At 43.8% G+C, this 20216-nt stretch overlaps 1 protein-coding gene across 4 annotated transcripts; it reads left to right on the top strand.

Moving 5' to 3' along the window:
* Positions 1-471: 471 nt before the first annotated feature.
* Positions 472-20047, top strand: kmt2bb (lysine (K)-specific methyltransferase 2Bb). Of its 4 annotated transcripts, XM_085919409.1 has the most exons (37): positions 472-861; positions 2156-2234; positions 2371-5883; positions 5996-6177; positions 6394-6513; positions 6771-6957; positions 7359-7599; positions 7691-7758; positions 7855-8106; positions 8192-8292; positions 8462-8587; positions 9155-9268; positions 9368-9514; positions 9594-9686; positions 9785-9902; positions 10018-10131; positions 10207-10391; positions 10506-10607; positions 10857-10967; positions 11288-11364; positions 11511-11731; positions 11863-11966; positions 12096-12233; positions 12360-12518; positions 12608-12725; positions 12819-12897; positions 12978-13138; positions 13238-13399; positions 13509-16482; positions 16657-16757; positions 16910-17047; positions 17132-17384; positions 17493-17600; positions 17685-17768; positions 17919-18048; positions 18160-18438; positions 19024-20047. In XM_085919409.1, exons 1-36 carry the CDS (start codon positions 532-534, stop codon positions 18433-18435), a joined length of 11466 nt encoding a protein of 3821 aa, XP_085775535.1. In that variant the 5' UTR covers positions 472-531; the 3' UTR covers positions 18436-18438; positions 19024-20047. The 4 variants fall into 4 exon arrangements, with proteins under 4 accessions (XP_085775535.1, XP_085775534.1, XP_085775536.1 ...); XM_085919408.1 differs by having other exon boundaries at positions 18160-20047; XM_085919410.1 differs by having other exon boundaries at positions 13512-16482; positions 18160-20047.
* Positions 20048-20216: the final 169 nt, after the last annotated feature.

The raw sequence follows: 20216 nt of genomic DNA on the forward strand, positions 1-20216 counted from the left end.
ACATTACTTGCTTCTGCCCTCTGCTGGACAAAAACTGCTACTGCAGAAGAAACAAGCGTTGACTTGGGTTACATCAGTATATACATATAGACATTTTGTTCAATTTTTGGATTTATGTTCGGATGGGATTTAGTAGGGGGGGGGGCGTCGTTGACTGTGTGTACATTTTGTTTGCTTTGGCAGACTACATAAAAATATCTAGTGGGTCGGATTTGACACAAATTTGACACCTGTTGCCTGCATGATCAGTGTTCAGTATTCCATTTAATGATTAATTACTTGGAATGTTGTGTAAATCAACCCAAGTCTGATATTGTTAAGTGTATTTGGTTAGTCTTGAATTTATTGGCTGCGTTTAGCGTCTCAGTTCGCATCAATCGCCACCAGATGTCAATAAAGCGTAACCTATCACGTCCGGGGTAAAAACTCAATTTCCCAGCAAGCATTGCTCCCACTCCCTCCCATCTCGCGCCTTCCCTCTTGTCTCTCGTCGCTCGAATCTGCTAGCCGTCGGTGTGTGTTGTCGAAGCAATGATGGCGGCAGCGGGATGCGGATCAGCAACCGCGGCTGCCGGAGGAGGCCAAGGTGGAACCGCTACGGCCAGAGGTCGTTTCCCCGGTCGGCCTTGGTCATCTCGTAGTCGTTTGCGCTCCGAGAAGCGCTGGCAACTCGGGCGCTCGGGTTTAGAAGCTGATGATGTGACTTGCGGAGGGCCAAGGCCCGCAAACCTGGTTGTATCGTTAAACGAAGACCAGTCTCACTTGCGCTTACTTGGAATCGAGGCGAGCCACAAGACCCTTGGCCAGGCTGGGTACAGCTCTAGTGGGAGTGAAGAGGTGAGGTCCCAAACCGACTCTGGAGTTAGTATCCTTATTTTTATTTTTTTTCTCAACACATTTTAGTACAGTTAAATGTGTTCAAATGAGTACTGTCTCCAACTGTGTGTCTATTGGTGCCATGGAGAAATGTCAACATCTCTGTGCTAGGCTAACGTGTTAGCCCCCCCCCCCCAACCCCCTCCCTATTTGCTAGCATGAAATGCTAACCAATGTTAGCGAAGCTTTTTCGTGACATTTAGTGAGTCGTACTGTTAAATATAACCAGAAAGGGGGAAAGTTCCTTAACATTAACGCTCGCGCTGCAATACCCGTTAGACAGTTTGTAAATACAACCTCGGTACACCTTCCTTCTAAATATTTAATGAAAGCTAGTGAGTGAATACGCCAATTTGTAAACAGCAAACGCAATTAGCCCTCCAGTAGCCCAGCTCCTTATCGGGCCAAAGTAGCTGGCAGCTAATCGTAGTGAACACAAAGAACGGGAAGGCTAACACCCGTGCCCCGCACAGCAGCTAGTCATGCTGCTAACTACGGTGTTTTAATAACATTAGTTTTAGGCAAAATACCCAATGTAGTGTGTAACTGTAGTATTACGTTGTAATACGAATGTGTTAAGGACACACCTAATGTGAGTTAAATTCTGTTTAATGTGCTGTATAGAGGCTACATGTTAGCAAGCACTGACAAGCAGGAACTTTTTTTTTTATTTTATGTTGCGAGAGACTTGTTGATAAATGAATGATTGGTGGAATGACTGATGTAATGTTAACTTTACCTTCTCACTCACACTCAGTTCTTGTCTCACTAAGTCGTACTAATGCAGGTCTTGGAGGGAAACGTAATTTTAAACTCGCCTTGCGTTTCAGTTTTGGTACTTCATACCGATTTTATCTACTTGAGGTTAGTTACACCTTTGCTTGTCAATAAATTTCAATTGTGTGCTTATTTCACTAGCAACCCCTAAATGGGTTTACAAGATGTAATCTTTGGTCGACATTGTAATTGTTCAATTAAATTGTTAAAAGTGAATTTAACCTCTCTAGATAACTGTTCTGGAATACTATTTGTATATTAAATTGGTAATTATGTCTAATATGAATAAACAGTCAATTAGGGCGTACATTCAATTGTCATAATGTCATGTTTTAGTTTTGTTAGTTTTATTGTTTTGGACACTTGCAGTCATTGTATGCGTGTGTTGCTGCGAGTGTGTTTCTGTTTGTAATTTTATTTTGTTGAGTTTGCCTCCATTGGAATCACGCTAAAGTTTTTTTTTTTTTTTTGCATGTGTTAATAATTGTTTTTCTTTTTTAAGGGCGATGACTTCCAAGGTTTTGAAGCTCTCAAGAAAAGCTCTAAAGGAGCTCCATGCTCTCGGCAAAAACCTTCTACAGGTAGAAAAGTCTTACTATTCACATTTTAATCACATGAACCTAATGTGAACTAAACAGAATATATGGGCATGCTGTTTTTTTCTCAAGCATTTCTGTGCACGCTGCTGGATATTTAAAATTCCTTTTTTTTTTGTAGGTGATGTCATCACAAAACCTAAACGACAACGTGAGAAGGTAGCACCTGTTATGCCATCTGAGGAGGCAGCTATTTTTCCTCCTGACCACGTTAAAGAAGAACATTTGGTGGATGAGAAAGACACAGCATCTTCCAAATCAGAGCCTGCTAAAGGGTCCAGAAAACGTTCTAAAGTTAAGAACATTGCCAATCAGGAGCTGACCAAAGGTGGAGTGTTGTTGCCAGCACCAAGGATTACAATAAAGTTGGTGGCGAAAAAGAAAATTAAAACGGTAAAGGACCCTCATGAAAAGTCTGTCAAGAAGATGAAGGTGAAAGGAACTGAGGTAACAATAAAGGAACCTCATGAAAAGATGAAGCTAAAAGAAACTGAGGAGAAGCCCCAAGATGAGAATATTCAGGCTGAAACCATTTCTAGTGCACATGTTAAATTAAAACCCGAACCACCTGAAGAAGTTGCGGACGATCAAGGTGCCGGGACTTTACGTGCCAGAAGACGTGGGCGATCTGCTTCAAAGGGGACGGTATCGCCTGGGAAGCCTGGTGATAATGTTGTGGCTGACGACCAGAAATCAGTGGATCAACCTGACACTGTAAAAGAGACTGCTGAATCAAAAACAATTGCAAAGCGGTCAAAGCGTAATCAACAAGCCACTCGGCGGAGCAAGAGAGTCTCCAACCCGCCGTCGCAACCTGTCTTGGATGCTGCTGCCGCCGCTGCCGCTTTTGCTGAGCCTGAAAATTCAGTAAAAAGTGATACAATTGTTACCAAGTCAAAGGTGTCCAGAAAATTTGAGCCAAAAGTGGCCATGAGGAGGGGCAGACAGAGACAAAGTAAAAGACAAAAGAAGGGTGTTCCACTCTCAGACAACCCAAGTTCATCATCCACCGTGACTGATCCATTAGCTGTGCAACCCAGCAATAAGTTGCCTTTGAAAGAGGAGGGCGGGGTTCCAAGTTTGAAGTTGAGAAAAATGAGGAATCCCAAATACGATGCACAGTCCAGCGGGAAGACAACTCGCAAAAAGAAGCGGAAAAAATTCATCTGGACTTTATCATTAGTTAAGTCAGTGAGTAAGGTCCAGCTTGCTGAAGAGACTGTGAAGCCTACAGAGAGTGCTACGGGAGCTTCTGAAGTGGATCTGTCCACTCGAAACGACAAGAACGTCAACGAGATTTTGATGGAGTCAGAGAAGTCGTTAAAATTGGACAATTGGGCCCCACAGGAGAGCAACACAGCAAACGCTGATGGGAAAAATTGCCCAAACAAGGCAGATGAAACATGCGAGAAAACGTCTGCTTCACAAGTGGAAGTTACAAAGGGTGGAAATGAAAGCTCTCCTCAAGAAGCCCCTCAGCAGGATTGTGGGAAAGTTGTCCCACCCTTTCAAATAAAAAAACTCTCCTCTCCAGGCAGACATAAGAAATCCAAGATGTCCTTTTTGGTTCAGCAAGTTAGCCCCGTACCTGAAAAAAAGGATGATGCTACTAAAGAGATTGACAGAGTTCAAGAGGCTAAGCCCCCGTCTCCGGCGACGGACGACCAACCAACCAGGACACTACGAAGGAGAACATTAAGCCTTGATCTTCCTCCCAAAAAGTCTGTCATTCGTAAGAGTCCATCAAAGCGACGATTGCGGATGAGTCCACAAGTTGAAAATGCACCACAGGTGAGTGTTGAAGCACCTGCTCAGGTTTTAACAGAAGAGTCCATCTCACAAGTTCTCCCTGAAAGCTCACCGGAAACAATTATAAAATCATCATCGCAAGAATCTTGCCCGGTTCCTGAAATTTTTGAAAAAGAGTCCGCAGAGATCACCGACGCTGCTCTAGCGGCGCCTCTCGAAGTGTCGCCGCACAAGATGGAGAATGAGGCCGAACCGCAAATTAATGAGGCCAAATCCTTGCCAGTGCCTTCTATACCCAAGAGACGTCACGCCCATAAATTAGGGAAAAAGAGGTCTGCTCAAAGGAAAAAAGCTCTCGTACCTAAAGAAAGTGCGGTCAGTACAGAATTGGTGATTGTTGAATCTGCAAACAATGAGTCCCCACAGAAGGAAGACCAGGCTTTGGAAACAGAAGTAAGTCAGCCCGAGGCAAAAGAAAGCGTGGAGCTGGAGGAAAAACAGGTCACGCAATCCGCCGAGGAAGAGCCCAAGCAGCTCCCCGTTAAAGAGGAAACAGACATTCACTTGATAGATTTTCAGCCGCCATTGAATTTGGAAAGTCAAGCAAGCAATCCAAAAACATTCTGCTTAAAGAAGAAATCCCACAAGAAAGGAAAAAAGAGACGTCGAACCCGAATCGGGCAGCGTCAGAAGCACAAACACAGGAACACAGATGGGAAGTTTGCTCCTCTTACCTCATCCGAAAGACAAGGAACACTCGAAGAGAGCATTTCTATCCAATCAGATGAAAGCGCTCCAGACCCTCGTCCTAAACTTGTTGGTGTGCAAAAAAAGTACAAAAAGAGACCCTCCGCCATCAAGTTTGACTCCAAAAGGCCGCAACCGGAGTCCATACTTTCTACATTAATCGAGATCGGCCTTGACAAAGAGGCCAGTGATTTGAAAGAAGAAGAAACCGACTCACTGGTGGATGGACCACGGGCAGATGCAGTCGACGTCCCGTCTGGCAAAACAAAGTTTGTCAAAAACATCAAACACTTTATCATGCCCGTCGTAAGTGCCAGATCGTCTCGAGTGATCAAGACCCCACAAAGGTTTATGGATGACGTTGGAATGTCCAGGTTGCCGCGTAGGACCTCCCCCAAAAAAGGTTTGCAGCTGGGCTTGCAGATACGCACGGGAAAGAGGCGAGATGAAGAAACGGAGCAAACCATTTCCCCCATCCTACCCGTTGATGAGGAGGATATATTACGAGAAGCTCAGCTCGACCTGGACCTGTTTTCATCCGATGATCTGGATGATACAGCTGACATAACTGCCAGTCTGTTTTCGGACACAAAAAGTGTCAAAATGGAAAAGAAGAGCTCGCTTGTGAAGGACTCCGGTTTGAAGTGGGATCTGCCCGCAGAGCTGACGGAGGAAATTTTCACACTGGACCAAACTCCCGAGGACCAATGCGAGGATCTATTTTTATCTCCTCCAGTTGAAAAACCCCGAGAAGTCTTTTCTGCTGGCCTTTTGGATGTTCCGAAAAAGACCCCGCCGCTCAAGTTTCACAAGCAAACCGCTCACTTTTATCAAAGACTGAACAAGTTTCACAAAGGTCTTCCCCAATGCAAAAGTTCAACAGATGTGGAAAGTAGCAAATCGCTTCAGTCGCCTGTTGATTTAGCTGAAGGACTTGATGATGAGGCCATGAGCATTAGCTTGAGGCAGCGCAACACCGACTCTGCTATGGAAAAATCCAAGCTCAAAATAGAAGACCTAGGCACGCCAGGAGTTGTGAGAAAAGTTTGCATCAAAGCGACAAAATCCAAGTTGCTTGCCAATCGGGACGCTGAAAAAGAGAATCCGGCAGCGAAGGACGCCATCAAGCTTTCATCAGGTACTTGCACCGTTAATTACCGATATTGTAATTTATAAACATCTCAGGTATTTCTCTATTTAAAATCTATAACGCTATACTAACAACAATATGTCGTTTCCTCTCCCCATAGCCGAGCTGCAGTCAACAAAGGAGTCGGCCATATGTGAAGATGACCATCCCGCATGTTTGGGAAAAGGAGCTTCGCAGAGGGCGCGACTTACAGGAGCGAATAAACGAATGTTCAACTTGCTCAGAAAAGCCAAAGTGCAGCTCATGAAGATTGACCAGCAGAAACAGATGAAGTGCTCAGGGGTAAAAAAAAACAAAACAAAAAAAACACACTTTTAACATTTCTTCACAATATGCAACGACACTTGTCTAAATACGGCATTATAAATTAAGCTGCACAATCCGACTGTTTTGATCAATCTGACAATGGTGATTTTTATTTATTATTATTGATTTTCTAAATAATTGAATAAAGCTAACATGGATGCTTTTTTTTTTTTTTTTTCGGTACGTCTGAAGCTGTTATCCGGACCCGCCAGTGTGCGATCGAGAAATTTGACCTCCAAAAGACAAAAGAGGAAGCGGCAAGTGCAGCTTGAGACCGATGTTTCAATCAAGACGGAGCCATCTCAAGGACAAGTAAGTGCGCAAATCAATAAGGCTTGCGGAGAACAATTGATCCAACTAGATATCTTGCATCTTTCTCCCTTATCTGTTGGGTCTCGAGATTACAATGAATTTTCCACCTAGGTTTTGTTTAAAGATGACACATTGAAGCACACAAATTCAACACGTGACAATGAAATGCCCTCATATTTAATGTTTGAGGAACCATTCTCTCTGACAGTTCTCTTCCTCATCAGTTGAGCATTTGTTATGTTTTGTCCCCCTTCTAGCTGCAGCTCATCTCACCGCTGTGCCAAGAGTTCCGTCAAGCAGGGGGTCCGCGCATCAAGCATGTGTGCCGCGCCGCTTCTGTGGTGCTCGGGCAGCCCCGGGCATTGGTACCAGATGACATTCCCAGGCTCAGTGCTCTGCCTCTGCACGAAAGAACAGGCATCTCTCCCTCAGCTGTCGCAAAGGGTAGGAATGCCAGATGATACTCACAGTCACTTCCCCTTTCTTTTTCTTGGTTATTCATTCGACATACTGTATAGCATTTGTTGTCTGGGCTGATTATCTGTGACAGTTTGGGTATTTTCTGTTGACAAATGTCTATTGTCTTGGATGGAGGATAAAAGGCAACATTTTGTTATGTCCTTCACTTGATTGGGCAGATAAATAGACAATAATAGTCCAAAATATAAATGGTGTCTGAATTCTATTAAAAAAATAAAAAGCTGGTTAGGTATTAAAATAATCACATTCTAGTTTGGCTCACGTCATATCCTGAAAGTAACAATAGTCCCAAATGCTTTAGATCCTCCTTGTCTTTAAGCCGTAAATTGCCTCTTTTGTTTCTCAATTCCGTTCTGGTGTTGCAGATGTCGCAGATGGCTCTCTATCCGAATCAGACAGTCCCGACTTCTCCGATTCAAAAGTCACTAAGGTCAGGAAGACGTCTTCCGGCTTTGTGAAACGAAAAGGACTTGGACCTTTCGGGTACCGCTCTCGGAGGTGCGGCGTATGCAAGGGTTGCAACCACGAAGACGATTGTGGGAGATGCATCAACTGCCTCGACAAACCAAAGTTTGGTGGTCCTAACACCAAACGACAGTGTTGTGTGTAAGTTGTTGAATATTAAAAGCTTTGTCGAAATGTGAATGAGAATTCTTTGCAAAAAATAACACATTTGTTTGCATGCATCCCCAAAAAGGTACAAGAGATGTGATCAAATTGAAGAGAGGAAAGCCCGAAGACTCAGTGGAAGATTTGCACCCAAAGGTGAATTCTCACCCGTGTCCTTCATTTCCAAATTCTCTGAAATACCTTCTTAAAAATTGAGTCAACAAGTTGCGCTTTCTTTTTTTTCCTTTAAAGGTTCAAAACGACGGCGGTTCTCATTCAGCGGAGGACATTCGAGTAATGATGAAGGGATGGAGGGAGTGGCAGACTCGCCTTCTGGCCTTCAGGCAGACAGTAACAGTCCGTCTGTGAGGAAGCAGCCAAAACGTGTCGTAAAACCACGTATCTACTTTGACCTGGTGGACTATGATTCAGATCTCGATGAAAAGGACCTCAGCTCAGCCTCACCTGCCAGAAGGAAGGGCCATGGGCCTCGTATGACTCACGGTAAATGTCATTACACTATACTACGTGGATAAGATTTTGAGTTTGATGCATTAACTCTTCATTTTCAAACTTCTCTCACTTAAAGACTTTGTGTCTCGATTCCTGGGAGATATATCAGATGATGAGATCCGCCATCGGAAATCTAGCTCACATCGTGTGCCATCTGTTCGACGCAAACCTGATAAGGTTAGAAAATCGGAGGTGACCCTTAATCAATTATGTGAGCAGTATGAAACAGATCGGTAGTGGATGTTATCGTCCTTATCAGGCACAATTTTAAAAAGAGGTTAATGTGTACTTGTACTTCCAGGTTTATGGTTCCCCTCTCACGTTTCAAGTTATGCTTGTCTTTCAGGGTTTGTCATCACAGGCTTCCTTTGAGGAGACGCCACCAAGTGTCCTGGCTGCCTTAGCTAATGGATTTGAGCAGAGGGAAGTTGAGTCTTCAAAACCCACCCATAAAATCCGAGTCAACTTCAAGGTATGTTTTGGGATAGGGTGTGGCTCACAGATTTCATCACACATTGATCAATCCAGATTACAAACGGACTCTAGATTTATTTATGCTCTGCTCTCTCAATCATAAGCAGATGAAGCTGGTGGAGTCGGATAATGTGGATGACGCAAGGGTTTTATTAAATACCAGTTATAAAATGACAAAAAAATTGGCCACAGTTGGCTGTAGCTATTGAATATTTTTGCATTTCCTACTTTACTAAATTCTATCAAATAATCATACTCGGATAATTTTTTTTTTTTTTTTTTATTAAACAGTAGTTATGAAAACAAAAGAGATATAAAATACTCCACTTAATACCAAGTAACCAATTTGTTTTATTTTTATATACGGTATAAAGATCAGCTTCTATTTCTTGAATTCACATTGTGCAGAGCAGCAAACTATTTTCCTGTGTGGGCACATTTTTCATAGGGGAATTTGAAACACAAATTAGTAACTACCCGTTCAAGGGAAAGAAAGCATTTGTGATGACAGACACGGTCTCGTAAAGTAATGCAAAATCATTGTGTTATATAAATTGCTATTTAGGAGGACTGTACTTTGGAGAATGTTTGGAACATGGGTGGTTTAAGTATCCTGACCTCTGCACCCAACATGCCACCTCATGTGTGCCTACTTTGTGCCAGTAAAGGACAACACGAGGTAATTTTGAAACGTTCTCATGCGCTTCTTACATTAAAATCTAACGACTACCGTACAGTTACAATGCATTTTTAAACCTTACATGTCTTTCATTTCTAGATGTTGCATTGCCAAGTGTGCTGTGAGCCCTTCCACTGGTTTTGCCTTGAAGAGTCAGAGCGCCCCTCAGTGGAAAATAAGGAAAACTGGTGCTGTCGTCATTGCAAGTTTTGCCATGTGTGTGGAAGGAAAAACAAGCAATCAAAGGTACACACCACAGCTAATGTTTTTTTTTTTTTTTTTTAAAAACAAACCTCACTCTCATTTTTCATACATTCTCCCTCAGCCCTTGTTGGAGTGTGAACGATGTCAGAACTGCTATCACGCTTCCTGTCTTGGACCAAATTATCCAAAACAAAACAAGAAAAGGAAAGCTTGGGTGGGTTGCTCATGTTTAAAAAAAAATAATAATAATCTCGCACGTTTCCTCGAAGCTTTCGGATTATTTCACACGTCAATGTAACTGTCTGTTTGTAGGTTTGTATGACATGCATCAGGTGTAAGAGCTGTGGGGTCACACCTGGAAAGAGCTGGGACATCGATTGGAACCACGAGAAAGGACTCTGTCCAGATTGTTCCCAGCTCTATGAACAGGGTAAGATGATGCAGTTTTCCTTGACTGCATACAGTTAGCATGAGCAGTAACCTGAACTCTAATGTCATTTCATATTATCTCCTTTATTTGAGCTGACTCTCTTCTGTGTCATCAGGTAACTATTGCCCAATCTGCTTCAAGTGCTATGAGGACAATGACTACGACAGTCAGATGATGCAGTGCGGCACATGTAACCACTGGGTACATGCCAAGTGTGAGGATCTAACAGGTAATATTTAGCTTTAGATATGACCATTTTGACACCTCTGCTCACTTCTTCTGTCTTCCTGTCTACACATTTCAGATGAACTGTATGAGATCCTATCCAGCTTACCAGAGAGCGTGGTGTATTCGTGTCGGCCATGCAGTGTGACTCAACCCAGTGCCTGGAGAGAACTTCTCTACATCGAGCTCCGATCTGGAGTAGAGAAGGTTCTCGCCTGCTTGCTGTCTTCCACCCTCACCCAGCACCTTGTTACCTGCTCACAGGTCAGACACTCAGCCCTATTTTAACGTGTCAAAAAGAAATGTAGAAACTTTGCAAAAATGGTTAAAATATAAATCATAAAATACCGTGTACACATTGCGCTACTGTTCTACTAGTGTGAAAAGTTGGTGGAACCTGACAGTGGAATCGAAGGACGACCCGCCTGTGACCTCCGAGCTGTGGGCAAGAAGTTTGACAAAGGCCTTTATACAACGTTGGTGAGTCCAAACACGTCTTACTCTCAAGTAAAAACAGTAGCAGTTCATGGCTATTGAGTATGTGGTTATGCTATAAAATGTGTTTGTAGCATTAAGCCCGTATCGCAGTCAGCGGCGAATGTTTGCATTTTTCTCACAGCCCAAATATTGATAATTCATCATGGTTAAGTCAAACATGTTCACAATTTCTTTGCGACCGTTAAAACTGTTTGTGAAAGTCTATTAATTTTTTTTATTATTTCTTGACAGAAAATGTTCCATGAAGACGTAGTACAGGTAGTGAAAAAAAGGCTCGAACAAGAAGAAAGCCTTCCAGAAGAGCAAAGACCCACTGCCTTGGCACGCTCATATTATTTAAAGGTATGTGTTTTTCTTTTGCAGCATCTGATGCCCCTTGGTAAATGTTTCTTTGAACTCTTGAAGTGTGTTTTCATTCAAATGTTCTTCATTATCAATCAGTTGACATTTTCATTCAAACACTTTTAGTGATAATAAAATTTGTATTATTGGGCGGTTGTTCTTTAAAATGTGTTTTTACGGTGCTGTCATAAAACAACACGATGTAAATAACCTTGGGCGCACATTTTGTCGTCAAGATGAGAATTAAACAGCAGTTGTTACTGTTGTCTGTGATAAATTTCTGATAAATTTGTAACTCCAACTGTTTTTTTTCCCCTAAGCTGCTTGAAGAGGTCTTCAATTGGTTCAACAGTCAAGACCCAAAAGTTTGGAACTCGTGTACCAAAACACTGCCTATGTGAGTCATGACTCATTGCTTGACTTCTATGTTTATTGCTGGCAAAACGTGTTTGGTCTTAGGTTCACTCATTGGTTGTCAATAATGTAATAATGAAAGCAATGCGTATTTTGTGATTTATGAAATTTGGTTCTATTCCCCTACAGGGGGATGCTGTCACATGCTGTTCATCCTCCTACCACGGAGCATGTCTATGCCCAGTGGCAGGAGAGGGAAGGGCTCCATTCTCGAACTCCTTTGGAACTCTTGGATGACAATGGAGAAGGGTTAGATGAAAGGAAAGATGAAATGGGTCTTCCAATGGCTGCAGAGCATTCAAGCTGGAATCACTTCAAAGCCAGCATTGCTTTCCGGCACAAATTGAAAGGTAACATTCTGAACACTAGATAGGAGGTGATAAAGAAATTGTTTGCATGTGGGCTTTACAATCTGATTTCGAATTATTTTATGTAATTTGAGCGTGCATCTTCTTACATTTTTATTTTCACATATGCGCAGGAAAAAGGGGACGGTTTTCAAAAGCAGATCTGGACACAGGCTGGTCGAAGGATGATGAGAGACAGTGCTCCTTGTGCCAAAAATACGGAGACCGTAAACCTAACGTAAGTAATGTATTCAACATAAAATATCCAAGACACTAACACCTTTTGTAAAGTTTTGCCTATTTAACAGCAAGCTGGAAAGTTGACTGATAAAAAAAAAATATGCCAAACATTTGTGCTGTTTTGCAGGATGCGGGCAGGTTGTTGTACCTGGGCCAAAATGAGTGGGCACATGTCAACTGTTCTCTGTGGTCAGCTGAAGTGTTTGAAGAGGACAACGGCGCTTTACTGCATGTACACAGTGCTGTCACAAGGGGTCGCTTGATGGTTGGTTGCTACTATATACATTGCTTTACTTGGTCATTGTAAAAGCTCACTGAATAGTATTTTTTTATTTTTATAACGTCTCCTGCTCTATCAAGTCAAATGTTGTCCCCATCTATCCTCTGCTAGCGATGTGAAAGGTGCAACCAAACAGGCGCCACAGTTGGCTGCTGCCTGACTTCTTGTCAGAGCAACTATCACTTCATGTGTGCCCGCTCCCGACACTGTGTATTCCAGGATGACAAGAAGGTCTACTGTCACAAACATAAGCATCTGATCAGTGGAAAGGTAATGGGAGAGGTCCTTGCCTAATATTGCGGTTGGTGTTTTGTTTGAGTTTGATAAGAAAATTGTTTGGTTTTTATCTTGTTGTGAAGATGATCAGCGGTCAGGAGTTTGAAGTCAACCGACGGGTATATGTGGATTTTGAAGGAATCAGCCTCCGCAGAAAGTTCTTAACTGGACTAGAGCCCGAGCTAATCAATGTCATGATTGGTATGGCTTAAGTGACTACCTTTATAACTTTTTGTTATAATTCTAACTCCACCCACATTAGTTTCATTCTTTCTATATGTGTTTTCTAATTAGGTTCTCTCCAAATTGATAAACTTGGTGTCCTGTCAGAACTTTCAGCAAACAAAGGAAAATTGTTTCCTGTGGGATTTCAGTAAGTTACCTTTGGTTCTATGCAAACCTGAGATTACTGATTCAACAAGATTTCTTAGAGCTCTTGTTTTCTTTCCTTAGGTGTTCTCGCTGGTACTGGAGCACCATGAATCCACTGCAAAAATGCAAATACACATGCACAGTCCGTGAAGTCCAACCTTTAATACCAGAGAACCCCATTGAGGAGATGCCTGACCAAGGAGACAATCTCACCATCGAGCACAACCCCTGTCCGTTACCAGGTATTTGTCTTGTTCTTCAGTAAATATTCTCAATAATGATTATCACAATAGAATGATCAATCATAACATAATTGCAATGTCTTTTTTTTTCCTAATCAGAATCCGAGACCCATGTGAGTGATAAATCAGAATCACAGATCCACCCTGAGGAACGCCTGGTCCAATCAGCAAAACCAGATTATGGAGCAAAGCCAAAGATTCCCAGCTATCCCCAAACCCGGAGACCAGCTGGAGGAATGTCCCGACCTTTGCCATCCCCAGGTAAAGTGTTGCTTTGTATGAATTTGTTTTATGAGAAATACTTAGTCATATAAATATATAAAGAGTTTGTCATCGTTTAAACTATAGATTGGTTCCGTTTTCTTCCCAGGAGCAATCCCAATAAAACCTCACCATATACTAACAGTAAGTGATCTGGAGGAAACAAGACGAGCTCGACGCCACAACCCCCACACCCAGGCAACAAGCCTACGTAGTAACAAGTCTCCTGCTCCTCTGGGGCCCCCAACGGGACCAGTCTCTCTTCGTGCAGGCAAATCTCTTCCAACTTCCCCACTTTTCTCAAGTGCCACTACAGACAGCCTGATAAATTCTTCATTAGCCCGCCCAGTCGGGGGCAGAAATGCTTCCTCAGTTCGTTGCCCTGGTAATGCAAAGTCCCATTGTGCCTCAGCTTTCTTTCCTCAGTCTCCCTGGCAGGACAGTGCAGGACCATTTGCATCTCCAAGTCTGTCATTCTCTCCATCCATACAGAATTTACCAAGGACTCGGTTATCTTTTGATCTGAGCCAATCAGATTCCGTTGAAGTGCCACACAATTTCCTGGCATCACCGGAGCCGGAAGATGTTTCTCCCGCAAACGGCACTTCACCTCAGAGGGACTTGGACGAACAGAAAGATGAAGACGAATTTCGGTTTACTTCATATCACAAGGATCCCAACATTACTCTGGGACAAGAGATGAGGACAGAATTGGAAATTGAAGAGACAGTCCTCAATGAAGTTGTGGCTATGAACTGTGGTGGGCAAATTGTGGTAGAAGGTGATGATCAAGAAGAATTTTGGGGTCGAGCCCAAGAGGCACAGAAAAGAAAATCCCTTGTTGCCAGTCTGCCACGGTCGGCAGCCTCAGGCAGGAATGACCTCGGCAATACTTCCTCTGATGACGATATGGAACATTACTTTGACTTCTCTCGGACTGTTGTCAGCTGTCCTGGGTCGAAAGAGCGTTCCAAGTCTCCCACGTCCACTTCCTCCAGAAACGTGGCTCAGTTGGATGGAGTAGATGATGGAACGGAGAGTGACGCAAGCATCTCTCCGAGTGATAATTCTCAGAAAGTTGATTGTTCTGGGAAAAAGATTCCAACCAACAGCCTAACGAACAGCGGTATCCCCGAATCAGAAACATTAACTAAAACCAATACGATTCAGAATCAGAACTTCATAGTGCCATCAAATTTCAAGCACAATGATTCGTCATCTCTGACGAGCTTATCTCAAAATCTTCCGGGATCCTCAAAAGAGATCAGTTTGGGGTTGCTCTCACCACAGCTGTCTGTGGCCTCTTCTCCCAACGTGGAAAAAGCTGACACAAGTCAGGAAAGTGTGCTTCCTACCCAGGAGGGGAACCCCAATTTACTGACAAACCTGGCTGGCAGGTCCTATTCTGAGGACTTGCGAAAGAGTTCCTCTGTAGAATTGGCCTCTGCAGTGCCTACAAATGACTCCGAGCCGGTTCCTGTACTGGAATGCACACAACTGGAATCCCGACAAGCTGAAGAGTCTAAACATCTGATGTCAAAACCTGACAACAGAAACGTTGCTTCCTCAGCTGAGGCCTGCACTGTGTTAGGTAACCACATCCCAAGCAACTCCACGGCAAATTCCACCGACGATGGCCAGCTTGCCCCAAAATCGACACATGTGCAATGTCCTTCTCGTGGACTTTCAGACTCTCCTCAAATGTATTCCAGTTTACCAGGTGTCACCCAGCCCTCTCTCACAAGTATTACACTACAGCCCGTTAACACATCACAAGACTCAGCCACCCCAACTCCTGTCGGAGACCCGACTCCAGTTCTGCAAAATGTTGCACCCCAAAATGAACCGTTGTTATCAGGGCCATCTGTTCAAGCGGTAACCTCTGGCAGTATCTCAGTACCTGTGCGCTCCACCCAGGCAATGCCTTTAGGTTTGACAGCTGTCACCATTGTTTCCTCCTCTACTTCAGTATCTTCTCTTTCTCGACTTAGCGTGTCTGCTCCACTACCAGCCCAAACCATCACAACCCCAGTGATTTTAAATGGCTATAGCTCTTCATCCATGCAGAAGGACGCCACATCCGGTCACACAATCTCAATCAATTTCTCAACACCGAGGCCCGCTTTAGAACCTCACCAGCCTGTGGTATCCCCGGCACTTCCCGGTCATGCCATTCTTACTGTGAAGGAAGTTGGAGGTCCAAATGTGGACCCTACACCCCATGTCTTGTTGGTGAACCGTCTTGGGCAGATTTTTGTCAAGAGCCCAGACAGCAACACATTCCAGCTGCCAAATCCTAATGCTCCATCTTTTAACTGTGTCACTCAGATCGCCAGTCTTTTGCAAAGCAACGCACTGTCCGCTACGCTCGCCGCAGCCGGAAACATGCCCACTCCGCCTCCCGGGCCGATCGTAATGTCCACCGCTTCTCCAGCGGCCACTCCTGCAGAGCAGACTCCTACCACCATTGCACAGTTGCTTACTCACAATAGCAATGGGGCGTTGTCATCAATTAATGTTAAAAAGGCAAGGAAGAACACCAAAAAGCCCAAAGACGAAACTGCCCCCGAAATGAAAAAAACAAAGAAAAAGAAAGAATCCAGCGGTTCGAAAAAATGCAAGTCCTCCAAGGCCATCGGACAGAACCCTTTATCGACAAAGAGTTCCGACGTATCTCCTGCAGAGAGCGCCGAAGCAATTATCAACCAAGCAATGGCAAGTAACTACACCCCCAAGTGGAGCGGGCTTCGAACGCTTAGCCCCTCGTCACTGGTTTTGCCTCCTGGTCTACTCATTGAGCCCGAACCTCCAGCACCATGCACCAAAACAGTACCCGCATCCCGCCCTCGCACCCACGTCCGCATGAAGAGAGTGTCTTCGCTCTCCGACCGTATCGTCACAAAGAAGTCCAAAGTGGATTTCCTGGCCTCCGCACCAACCAGCGAGGACGAGTGCAAGCGAGCAAGCGCATCGAGTGTCTCCAGCAGGGCCTCTGGAGTTCGCATCAAGACTCCGACTGTTAAAGGAATATTGAACCTGGATGACTTAAAGCAGGAGCGTCAAAGTGATTCTGAAAGCTCTGGGTAAGAAATGTTTTTTGAATATATTAATTTCAACCATGGCACTTTATTTGCATACCGTATTTCCTGGAAACCTGATTGGTAGTATATTGCTCGTTGAGGTATGAGTGACCCTCAAATTCCTCTGTGCCAAATCTTCTGTCATCTATTATTACATCCACTTTTGTTTATCTCCAGGTGTGAAGCGTGGGATCATATGTCTCGGGGTGAATATGGCAAGCAGCAAACTTTGGAGCCGGCGGGTCACAGCACCTTTAGTGATTGGAAGAAATACTCTGGTACCTTTTTACATTGATATTATCCATAGATTAAGTGGATCACATCCAAAGTGGTCTTATTGATCTAATCCGTACCCCAAATTAACAGATGGATTGTAACATGTTTGATAAAACCGTGTGATCATTTTTATTCCTAAAATTTGCATTTTTAGGCGCGGCTTCTGCCTCGGATGATGATTCGCAACTCTCTGATGAGGATGACGAGTGTTTGCCAAACAAAGATCAGCCTCACTTGCGATTCCAGATAAGCAGCGACGATGGCTTCAATGTGGAGGCAGACACTATTGAGGGTGAGTCTGACTTTGTCAAATGATTTGAACCCCATTTCTCGTGAATTCACCCCTAACCTATGTGATTATCAACTGCCCCTCCAGTTGCTTGGAAAGCGGTGATAGATGGCGTGCAAGAGGCGCGAGCAATTGCAAAGTTGAGACCTCTGGCTTTCCAGAGGATCACAGGTGCCCGAATGCTCGGTCTGCTCCACGACGCTGTGGTCTTCTTGCTGGAACAACTTGAAGGGGCGCATCGCTGCCAACACCACGCCTTCCGTTTCTTCAAGCAGTTCACCCAGGAAGATGACCTACCCGTCAATCCCACTGGCTGTGCCCGCTCTGAATTCTACCTTAGGTGTGTGGATAAAATGCCGTTTGCCTTGATCTTACTTTTTTAAAAAAATTTTTTTTTACTTTAAGAGACAAATATTAATTGTAATCTCAAAATACCTTCTCCCAACAGAAAATCCACATTTGACATGTTCAACTTCCTGGCATCCCAGCATAGGCAGCTTCCTGACATTGGCTCGTATGACGACGAAGAAGATGATGTTCTTTTGAAGTCCACAAGGTCAGGCGCTGTCTTAAACATTTTCCAGTTAGTCCCACCGTATTTCTCAAAATTAAAGCCGACCCTAAATCTCTCCTGTCTTAGACGGGCCACGAGCTTGGAGTTGCCGATGGCCATGCGCTTCAGACATTTGGAAAGGACATCAAAGGAGGCTGTCGGCGTCTACAGGTCAGCTCTGACTTTCCTTCGCCAAATAGTCGGGATGAGCGAGTTCCCATACCAGTTTTGATTTATGATCCGAGTTTGTATAGTGAATATTGCTTGATTTGGAAAAAAAAAAAAATCACCTGAGTAAGGTCAATTGATGTTTTGATGTAGGTCTGCAATCCATGGGCGTGGACTCTTCTGCAAGAGGAACATTGAAGCAGGAGAGATGGTCATCGAATATGCCGGCATTGTCATTCGCTCGGTGCTCACTGACAAAAGGGAGAAGTACTACGATGGCAAGGTGCGTTTCACTTTGCGTAGTGGAGCTCTGACTCCTACCCACTGATTTGGGGAAAAAAAAAATGGAGATGAGAAAAATGAGCAAATGAGTTTGTTGTTCTTTTTTTCCCAGGGTATCGGCTGTTACATGTTCCGCATCGACGATTTTGACGTGGTGGATGCGACCATGCACGGCAACGCCGCCAGATTCATCAACCACTCCTGCGAGCCCAACTGCTACTCGCGAGTGATCAACGTGGAGGGCCGCAAGCACATCGTCATCTTTGCTTTGCGCAAGATCTACAGAGGAGAAGAGCTCACCTACGACTACAAGTTCCCCATCGAAGACGCCAGCAACAAGCTCAACTGTAACTGCGGCGCCCGGCGCTGTCGACGTTTCCTCAACTAAGAGGTCTGTCGTCGTTTGAGACTGAGAGATTTGTGTTTACTAGAAAGCCTTAAATTAAGGTGGGCACTGGATGGAGCTCCGGCATGTTGAAGGCACTTGGCGTCGAACGTAAATTAGCCACTATTGAGACATGTTTGCTCTGCGTGCACGGTTTGGAGGAGCGGAAGACGAGGTTGTCCTACACTGATTACGTGTTTGAAGGGTACCCTAGGCTGCCTATTACGACGACTCGCGATTTGATTATTTACATTACAGCCGGGGCTTCCGGTCCACTGTGGAATCCCCAGCGACGTTTCTTGGACACACACACACACACACATCAAGCCTTATCTGTCTAAATGAATGCTGCCAGGTTACAGCTTGGCTTTGAGAGAAGTCTTTTTTTTTTTTTCTTTCTTTCTTGTCTTTCAATCATTCATCCGCAATTATCTTTGCTCCATCCTGTAGTGAAGGGAATATTAACACCCCCCCCCCCATGTGTGTTGTAGTGAAGTCAGTTCTTTAGCCATCTCTTCACCCAAACCTTATTTTACGATGTGCACATCTTTTTGTGGACGTGTTTTAGTGCTTTTCTTTCCCCTCTTCCAGATGACAACCACGGTGCTAAGCATTGAAGGGTTTTCTCAGGACGAAGATGTCCTGCAGACGAGGATTAGTTTGCTGAGTGTTCACCCCCCCCCTGCGCAGAATGCATATTTTAAAGAAATGCACTCTCTCAGTACTTAACATCATTGGATAATTCATCATCGTCGCTGTCCCATTTTTTTTTAAAGTTAAACATTTCAGTGAAATGAGAAGACTTTCTTGATGTACAGTATATGTAGCAACACTACCCAAACCAAAAGGTAAGAGTGATGGATATCAAGGTTTTTTTTCCAAAAGAAAAAAAAAAAAAAAATTATTCCGTTCTACTCTTCAGCTATTCCAACAAGATTGTACCGCATTTGCATATAAATGGCAGCACAAATTTTCGCGAAACCCGATACTGTTGATCTGTAAATCAGGGAGCTAGTGTAAATTGGCGTTGAGCGTGTGGGCGTGCGAGCATTCAGCTCCCGCCACGCGCTCGTCGCGAACACGGCGCGCACACACAACCGGCCGTCGATGTCGAAAACGGAGCCCGGGGGACGATGCACTCGGCACCTAAGTTAAGATAGTAAGGAAATGTTGTTCTTAGTGATGTTCAGTACTGTCTTTAATGAGCGTAATTCAATTCACACTGTTTGAAATTAGTCGTGATATTTATTCGCGTTTTGATTTTGACTTTTAATGGTGAACGGTTGTTTTGTATAAACGGTGGTGGGTGTACAGCTCCATTTGTAGTGCCCGTTTTGTTTTGTTTACAAGTCTTGTCCTTTGTTTCACTAATGTACTTGAATTTTTCTGTTGAGGCAATCGAATCATGCATATATGGCTTTTTTTTCCTTTTGGAACCAGGTATTTTAAAGAATATTTTAATTTGATTTCATTTTCATGTTGTGGCAACAAACTGACCGTTATAGAGAATGCCACAAAAGTAAAGCGAGCACTGTTTGCCTCCATGTTGATTCAAACCCCATCTTTTATTTCTGTCCTCCCTCCCTCCCCCTCAAAAATTTTTGAGCAAACTTTATACGTGTGTGTCAACCTTTGTGCCCATTTTTGCATGTCCAATCACTGGGATGGAGCCCAGATTGTTAAGTGTCTATCACTTAGCTACAAAAAAAAAAAAAAAAGACAAAAAAAAAAAAAAGAAAAGAGTCACTTCCAACTTATTGCAAGGATTCTACCTCAGCTGTCAC

This window comes from Syngnathus leptorhynchus, chromosome 8, assembly GCF_054491065.1.
Source record: "Syngnathus leptorhynchus isolate UIUO chromosome 8, UIUO_Slep, whole genome shotgun sequence".
NCBI lineage: Eukaryota > Metazoa > Chordata > Actinopteri > Syngnathiformes > Syngnathidae > Syngnathus > Syngnathus leptorhynchus.

Bases quoted from the DNA above. Each gene is read 5' to 3' on its own strand.
- kmt2bb (XM_085919408.1), top strand. From the start codon at position 532: ATGATGGCGGCAGCGGGATGCGGATCAGCAACCGCGGCTGCCGGAGGA. The intron at 9,515-9,593 runs GTACACACCACA...ATTCTCCCTCAG, and splicing joins GGAAAAACAAGCAATCAAAG to CCCTTGTTGGAGTGTGAACG. The intron at 12,234-12,359 runs GTTGGTTGCTAC...ATCCTCTGCTAG, and splicing joins TCACAAGGGGTCGCTTGATG to CGATGTGAAAGGTGCAACCA.